The sequence below is a fragment of the Phytophthora infestans genome, genomic scaffold (genome assembly GCF_000142945.1).
Source record: "Phytophthora infestans T30-4 supercont1.216 genomic scaffold, whole genome shotgun sequence".
NCBI classification, from domain to species: Eukaryota; Oomycota; class Peronosporomycetes; order Peronosporales; family Peronosporaceae; genus Phytophthora; species Phytophthora infestans.
Window position 1 is genome coordinate 124,772 of NW_003303543.1, and position 9,174 is coordinate 133,945.

Consider the following 9,174-nt stretch of genomic DNA (forward strand, 5'->3'; position numbering starts at 1 on the left):
GAAGGAAGAAGTGGCGCCAACCCATAGAGCAACTCGCGTGGACTTTAATGTTCACACGATGGAGGACCTGGTTAAGATGCTGCAATCTTACCAACCACCTCAGGTGACTGTGAAGCCCCTACTACCGGCTGAAGCTGAAGTGGTCGACTCAACTCGACCACCCGCACAGGTGACAGAGGTTGTCTCCACCGCTGAGCAGCAGTCCATATCCCGAAGAATCGAATCAGTAGCGACAACGTCGGACACGGCCGCCCCAAAGGCAACTTACGCAGAGACTGCCGCAGACCAAGCATTCATAACAAAAACACGAAAACAAAATCGCCAGGCAGCAACAAACCCCAATGCCCAACCATCGGAGGGCGCGGCGAAGGCGAGTCACACAGCTGATACAGCCGCTCGTACACATACTCAGCCAGTCACGCGCGGACAACAGCATCAGTTCCCATGGCTCGCACTAACACCACTCATCCCGCAGCGGCATCGCGATCCACCACACTAAACAAAGGGCAGGACGCGCGTTTCGCTTTTTTTTTCTAAGGAACGAAGCGTTGGGACAATTTGCGGAGTTCGCTTCTTCAGACAGCGAGGAGGAGGAAGACGATGACCAAATGCAGATTGATGATGAGAAGCAGACTACACGAGCATGGGAAGAGAACGAACGTGACGAGGCACCTTATGCGTATGCAGGTGGGCCACAGCGTGATTCCTTAGCCACGACCACGCCACCACGAGCGACAGATTTCAACCAATCCGCCCGGTCAGCTAGCGTTGCTCAAGAGGACGAGGTAATGCCTTTAGCAACAACAGGGGGAGCGACCACTGCTGCTGCCGCCCGGGCGACCGAGCAGCACTCACAGAGCCGATTGGAGATCACCACCACCAGCGCTGTGGTACGGTCCGCTCGCAAGGTCAAACAACTGTCTGGGAAAATAGGCCTACAGGATGGCGCTATTAAGGGGATGCAGAATAGTATGGCAACATATATCAAGAGCACGAAGCGTGCCGTGGAGGGGAAAACCGGTGAAGTGATTACTGCAGTGGTCTCCAAGCCCACACAGAGTGGAGACGGCCACGAACAGGAGGACATAGTGCCGGCAACTCCAACCTCCCAAGAGGATCTGACTTTTAAAAATAACGCGTATGGGCACTAACGAAGGGGACGCTGGTCTGCCCGTTCAATTAGGACAATGGCTAGTAAGATTTAATGGAACAGAAGTGGAGGTTGAGGCAAATGGTCAATGGTCAATGCGCCTTCCTTGCATTATACGCATCAACCACGAATCATTCAACGTCAAAACTCAAAAACTCAAGGGCAACGGTCCAACAGGTCACAGAGTTGAAGCAGTCAATTTACGCGCTCATGATGATGAATTTACGCAATGATGTCGCGCTAGGGCTCGTCGATCCTATAGCGGAGTGCGCTCGGCTGTATTCTGACCACCCAGGTTATGAATCCAAGGAAGGGGCCACTGCAGCGCTCTTTGCTCACTACGCCAGAGCCAGACTACGCTCAGCTGGAGAACCAGTGCCGCCACACCACTGGGCTGGTCCTCATGAACTTCGGACGATGGCGCAGTACTTGCGAGAACCCATACTGGTGTTCGACACAAGAGCTTCTAACGACGCCCACACCCAATGTTACCTATACAAACTTCACCGACTCCCAAACAACGTCGATCATGAAAGCAGATATGTCGCGGCATTCACGGACAGGGAAGCAACAGAATATCTTAGAGCCAGCTTCGATCTTCACGTCCTCTCAACCTTTCTGGTCTTAAGGCATGACGAACGGCATTTTTATGGAGTCGGACACGGGGAGCTATACCTCAAATAAAGGGCGGAAGGAGACCCAGAGTTTGCTGCAGACATCTCGAACACGTTTTCATGGAAAAAAGATGTGAATAACCTGACAGACGCCGAACGCACCATGGACTTGGCCTCAGTAAACCAACTAGCGGACAGAGCGGACGTCAACTCTATTCTAATTAAACGTCAAGAAATGAGAGCGCGGCTAGATGTCGTTTATGCCAGACTCGGACTACCCATCCTCGATGCGGCTTATCGCCAGAACGCCTCGGACGCAGATCTCCAACAAAAAGAACAACACATTCACGCAGCGTACGGGATTGACGCTTACTCAACTGGATCTCAGCAGGATAAGACTAACGGGAACGGAGTGGTGTCTATGCCTACACGTTACGCTCGCCCTGCCTATGGTGTTCTTGTCCAAAACACTTACTTCAGACTCTTGCGCGCATCGAAGTCAGTTTCAATGGATGAGGTAGACGTGCCTCTTGCGGACTTGATAGCTTGGGCGTATCTAGAGGCCTTCTCAAAATGGTGTGTACTCTTCAGAGAGACATTTCAGACCCCTCTCACTAAGCGACGCGGATCGCGACCGACGGATATCACAAAATGGCTACTCAAAGACCACCAGGCTCTACGGCACTTGTTCCTTATCCAGAACACGAGGCCAAGAACGGGGACCTGGTTCACCTAATCAAGTAGGGAGAACTCGATTTCCACAATGAACAACTTACAGCAATACAGCGGCTGGCAGGAGACGACACGTTGGACGCTAACCCCCGACAGTACTGCGAAGAGTGGCTTACAGCTTATCTGCAGTGCAGTGACGACTCGGTCGCAGCCAGTGATCTGGTTGCGTCTCCTGAGAGGTGGGGCGAGGTTAGCCCAGTGGGTCCCAGACAACTACTGCCGGGCACAACCGGAAGGTGTACCTCGCACCGAATGGTGCCTTCTTCACGTGATGCCCTACGTGGTCAGTGACTGGCAATATACACCAATGGGGCGTGCTCCACACGGCGCCCGGTTGATATGGTACGAAAAGTTCTCATTCATCCGCAGTTTATGCCACGGAATAGTGAACCACCAAGACTGGAGTGCAGCAACTTTAGCCCCGACGGGGCAAACCTGGGGAGCTCATAGGGAGGACGAAGTCGAGAGCTCACCACAGGACACCAGAAAAAAAGGCACCACAGTGCCAGCAACGTCACCGCAGGGGGGCAGCCTGCGCTGACGCCTGTGTCCACAATATGACGATCACTGCCCATGCATACTCCGACTCCGTCCAAGCAGCTGGAAGGGGAAGTGTGCTGGATCGGAGGAGAAGGAGAATACAGACCCAATTACAAGAAATTACACAAAAACTTTACATACTACGTGGGGATACATCGCGAAAACACAGGACTTGTGAAAATTCTTCGACCCAATACAAGTAACAGACCAATTCACTGCACTAGAGGAACCGTTTGCGCAAGACAAGAAATTGCGCACGAAGAGAATAAGGAAAGCTGATAAGGACGCAGCCAGAGCAGCAAAACTAGCGGAGCAACGGCTCCACCCAGAAGAGCAAACGTTAGGGATCATTACACAAAATGTCAATGGACTCGGTGCGATAGAAAAGGAGAGATCGAACGGGTTCACGGCTTTCGGGACACCGGACTCCCATGGAAACTCAGATGTACTCTTGTTGCAGGAGACGCATGTCGCGGCCGGAGAGATGGAAGCGTACAAAAGACTTTTTGCGAGGAGGTGGGGGCTCCAGACGGGCCCACGGCAGCCGAATTACTCCTTTTGGACACCTGCCGATGACAGGAGGGGTTGTGTGGCGATCTTGGCAAACCCGTATGGCGCGTTTAAGGCCATGACGCCCTATCTGGAAGATAAATGGACTCAGAATTTCACGGCGGTAAGAGGGACTCTTGATGGCACCCCGGCAATTATTTGCAGCGTATACGCACCTCACACTCCCGCGCTCAGAGAGACGTCTTACAAAACATTGCAAAATATTGAGTTTCCTGCTGGGGTATTGCTCTTCGTTGGAGGTGACTTTAACTGTACCTTGGATGATCGGGCTGACTGCAGCTTCACCAGCGCATCCGGAGGCCATGACGCACCGGCGCTGCGGGCTTTGCTTAATATATGGGACCTTCTGGACCCGATCGCAGTGGCACGACCGTCGAAATGGACATATGAAGATCTACTACGACACCACTTCGAGACTCACACTTATCATTACACGCTTCCTGGGGGAACAGAGGCATCCTCGCGGCTGGATCGGTGGTATATGTCACCTTGCACACTGTCGTGGGTGACCGACTGGCACACAGCTCAGCTCGGAGCCAAGTCGGATCATCTCGGAACTAAACTGCACGTCAGATCACCGGAGGACCCTATCCGAATCCGCCGGCCACCACGAATTCACCCGGTACCTCAATTTGCAGAGGTCGCAGTCAAGGAGTTACCACTCGTATTCTAACAGAGTTTGCTGAGCGCTTTAGCAAAAATGAGTACTCAGCGGAAGAGGCCAGCGTGCAGTGGGAGGCGTTGAAGAGTGAAATTGCTCGTAGAACCCGACTATGTATTAGAGAGCGGCGTAAATCAAGGAGACAATCTCTCAAATAGAAATTGGCCCGATTCGTACGTCAGCAACACAAGATAAAATGGGTCAACCTCCGACGGTAGAATCAATCACTGACCAGCTAGACGGACTTACTCTGGACACAACAGCGGGGCCGACTCGTGAAGCTCGCTTACGGCGAGCTTTTGCCGAGTGCAAGCAGACTAGAAACGAGCTTGGAACGCCGCTTGTTCCAAGAAGCGACCCACTGGGCATGCAAAACTACACGTTCCTTCTTTAGGAGAGTCAATGGTCACCTTGGATAGCGATAGGTTTTTCACGCACTACAGCCGTAGGCTCAGTCGAAATCCCTTCCTCCGTAAAGGATGACTCCGTCTCCTGAATGAGCTGTCTGTGTAGAGTTGTCAAGAAAGAGTAGTGTGACATCTTCTTCTTGCGTTCCTTCTCCCAGACGTGAGCGTGTACAATGTAGGCGTTCACCACCGCCATGTCGACCACTCCAAGAAACAGGCTTTTGTAGTATTTCTGGAATCTGTTGTTCGGGACAGCATTAGATGTTTTTCATAAGCTGACATGAACAGCACATCACTTACCTTGTCGCCAACTGCATAGAGTATGACTGGAGTGGCAACTGGTCGTGGCGATCAACGCCGCCCATGTAGCGTTGATATTCATTAACCAAACCTGGACACGGCACCGTTGACACCGCTCCACTCTTCTCCCTCCGTTGCACCGTTGTCGATGCCGCGGTAACTTGAGACGACAGGAAATACACCGAACGGTTATGACGTTTTGTGTGTTTTTGGTGCAGAGCCTTTACCATCTTCGGTCTCAAGTACACCAAAGACCTCAGCCAAGAGAGCAGATACTACAAGTAGGGAACAGCCACCGAAGAAACGTTCAAAGACGGTGGGGCCTTGTAACTCTGCAGACAAGAAGAGTGAAAAACGGCAAACGCCCAATAAGATGAAGAAGACGAAAAAGCAAGAAGCAGCAGAAGCAATCCAGACAAATCGAAAGGGTTGGTGCAAAGCCGTAGAATATCCATTCAAGAAACGACCAGCCACGTGCAAGCGAGGCTCTTTCAGGATGGCCGTAGCGACGAGTATTCCGGGGCTTGCTGCTGTCGGCTGGGTATACCATAAAGCACGAAACATGTTTGAAGTGCGCATACGCTTACCGAGTGGAACTGCATTGGGACGCACCATGATGTTGGTGAGATTGAGGCGGACGCACAGGTCCTTGTCCGCCTTTACGTGCACAAGCAACGCATCTTCGCCGTTGAAGAAGTCCACTCCCTGCTTGCCGCCCCGAATCTTGCAGCCAGGCTTCAAATAGTTCGAGCTACAGCAATATACAATCAAAGTTAGTAGGGATAACCGCATCAATATCATAACACTTACTGTATCTGTAACCCTTTTGCTGGTTTCCATGTCCACCCTTCCTTGCGCAGTAGCGGCCACACAACTTTGAAATCCACAACGTACTCCATTTGCTGTATGGGGCTCGGAATGAAGAATGAGTGGTGACCACGAAAGGGGAACCGAAATTTGATATTTTGAAAAAATATATAGTCCGGCTCTTACCTGCGGTACTTCGGTACTTCAATCCGGCTGTAAATGTTATCCAATAGAATTCGTTGCTTTCAAAACGTGGACCAATCAAAACCTTTTAAATTTGGGAAGTGTCGACGATGGCAGTTTGCGGATTTCAAGCCATAGTGAAATCAAGTGTTTCTTATGCTGTTCAGAACAGCATAAGACATTATTGCAAGGCTCCGCGTCCAAGGGGTTAAACGAGTAAAACTTGCCTACAGCAAATGTGAGCTATTTTTATGTATACTGGTAATTGTGATCGACAAAAGGCTTAGGGTAACCATCACCCATCCATAGCGCTGTTTGCCAGATTTCGGGTACCCGAACCCGCCCGAAGTGCGGGTGGTATGGCTAAAACCACGGGTACCCAGCTTTCGGGCACCCGTTGCGAGCTCTGATCTGCAGTCACGGTTGGCAATTTAACCCCCGTCGAAAAGGCATCAGAACAAACCACTCGAGGGATTGGGTGTAAGGCGAGTCTGAACGCGCTCCTGAAACAAGACGAAGACGGAGTGTATACGGTATGTGTTTCAAAGCACACGTCGGTCCACAACCATAGCGTTGGTCCTAAAGAGTATTTCACGTACGCTGAGACTCGCAAGGTGGACTCATCTGACACAAAGATTGTTGCTAATTCAATGTGACAAGGTAAGTTAAACAGCAGTGCAATATATAGCTGGTCATTTACTAACATGATGTCATATAGGTGGGTCCAACCGCAAAAAGATTCTGCGCTATTTAAAAGAAGCATCCGGAAAACCGACCCAGCCGAAGGACGTCGAAAACATGATTGCTCAGATGCGACGCGAAGCAGACACCTCGCAAAATGACAATGTTTGTGTTTCACAGTTGTTGCAAGATTTCAGTGAAGGCCCAGGAACGGCTGTCAGTATCTATCGCGATCCAGGTTCCGAAATTAGACGAGCTGCATAACCTTCAAACAGCACATATGAAAAGGATGGCTCGCAGATTCCCAGGAGCACTTTGTATAGATGCTACACACGGCACAAACATTTACAGATACGATGTGAACACCAGTTAACAAATTGGTGACATGTTTACCGACACGTTAGGTGATGTCACCAATTGCGTAGGAATTGGCTTCATATTCACCAATTACTAGCAATGAATTTGATGTAGGTATCGGCTGTTTAGTTTCATGGTGACAGATAAATTTGGCAGCGGAGCGTTTGTCCAGCATGCCTTGATTGACGGAGAGACAAAGCCTAACATGAAGAGTGCGCTCAAGGCGTCTAAACAGAACAATCTAGCGTGGGCCAATATAATGGTAATGTTACGTTGGAAATTTTGGACGAAGTTGTGAAGACAAAACAGCTTTCAATAGCGGTTGTTGGGGAAGCTCTCGACGGTATTCGCCGCATGTTCGATGGTGCGGTTTTCAAGCATCCCAAAGCATTAGTGACCAAGGGTAATCACTTCCGTTCTGTAGAGAGCAATATCCGATTCGTGCTTCCAGGCATGTAAATGTGTTATTTTCAATATTTTGCTGATATTGATGTCATCTTCACCAATGCCTACCAACATGCACAGCTCACGAACCAATATCTTGATAGAACCTTTGGTGATGAAAAGCATAGACTCGGCTACAAGTGTGAAAATCCGCGAAGAGCTAATCAATGACACAAAACTGACATCAAGTAATATATAGTGATTTCGATTCTTGGCGTTGGGACGTTTAGTCTGGTTGATAAAGAGCGAATGCGAAGGTGGTACGAAGTATCAAAGAAACTGATTAAGGCCCGGAAGCTGGTTAAGTTTGTAAAGAAAATTGTTATTGATGACGACTACAAAGAAGTGGAGCGTCAACGCATCCTGCACATGATACCTTTCATGAACGTCGATAGTGTTTTTAGTGCAAATGGCCACAATTTACCTTTCTTGGATTTAGCAGGATATGGAGGTGACCAATGGCTGAGTGATTTGTGTGTATTTCTGGCTTCGCTACGCGTTGTCAAAGAGGCAGAGCCACAAACCTGGCAAAATCCGAAATATGTTACAGTTGTTGACCCACTATATTTGCAGCTGTCAGATGTGGAGCGAAGGAATCAATACATCGACACAAAGGATCATATTTTCACAGAGATGCGCTCAAATCGCATCGTTTGCTATCCAACGTACGTTGACATTGAATTTCCTCAGGTGCGGCATCATTTTTGACATGGGGCGCAAAATTGTGTAGAAGTATGATCCGTTCCACAAGAAAAAAAAAATTTTAGATGCTGTGCAAGAGGTTACAAGTGGCTAAGTTTATGACTTCTCCCATGGAGACGCAAGTTAGAACATTTAATGAATGGCGCCAGTGTGATGGACACAGCTGTGGTGTATTGACCGTGCAATGGTATTTGTCACTGGTGCGAAGCACACTTTCCGATGTAAGCATTCCAATTGCCCACGATGATAAACTGGATCCGAAGCAAGTAGCATTTGAGAGGTACAAGCATTTTTCATAAATATTGGATAGCGTAGTGACCAACGTCGATACTTAGCATAAATAATCAATATTTAGTCTATGAGTGAGAAAGATCTTCAAATTTATCTTGGGCTTAACACTTAGTGGGTTTGAGGAGTGTGCTGCAAGTCACTTGTGTGGCTACATAATAGTAGTGAAAATTCTCTAAATTCCACACAAGAACCAGTAGCGTTTTGAGGCATTCTGAATCACTCTCGTCTGCTCTATGCACAAAATATTGGTGAACGTAGGGAGAGCCTTATGTAATCGCCCACAGAAACTAAGCCCATACAAATTTCTAGTCAGCCAAAATGACACATGTTTTATTTAATTTGGATTTTGTAAAAGGCCGATGAATGCCGTAAATTGTGTCCACTTTGACACCTCTCTTTTTTTGTATGTGAGCCTCCCTATAAAGTGCAAAAATGCGAGGGTTAGCCCATCCTTGCTATTTTGAAGCATGTTTTGGAACTTGTGTGAAAACCGCCCCGTCAAATAATAAAAATTGACTGAGTTATGGGCACTCGACGAGGTGGCCGTATAATTGTGTCCAGGAGTGTAGCGACGCACAGTATTTTGTAGCTTTCGACCAATAAAATCGTACAATTAAAAATTGCTTTCATAAAAGCGTAACATCGTAGCCTTTACAAAATAATATGTGTTGGCCACACCATAGAGCATTCATGTCTTTAGGCAATCTCATCCCGGCCACATCATAGAGCATTCAT

At 48.7% G+C, this 9,174-nt stretch overlaps 1 protein-coding gene across 1 annotated transcript; it reads left to right on the top strand.

Moving 5' to 3' along the window:
• Positions 1 to 58: 58 nt before the first annotated feature.
• On the top strand, positions 59 to 2,787 carry PITG_20859 (uncharacterized protein; the record flags this gene model as incomplete). The annotated part of the gene is made up of 5 exons (XM_002895250.1): positions 59 to 237; positions 539 to 890; positions 1,476 to 1,575; positions 1,914 to 2,281; positions 2,626 to 2,787. 5 exons carry the CDS (start codon positions 59 to 61, stop codon positions 2,785 to 2,787), a joined length of 1,161 nt encoding a protein of 386 aa, XP_002895296.1.
• Between the last annotated feature and the right edge of the window lie 6,387 nt (positions 2,788 to 9,174).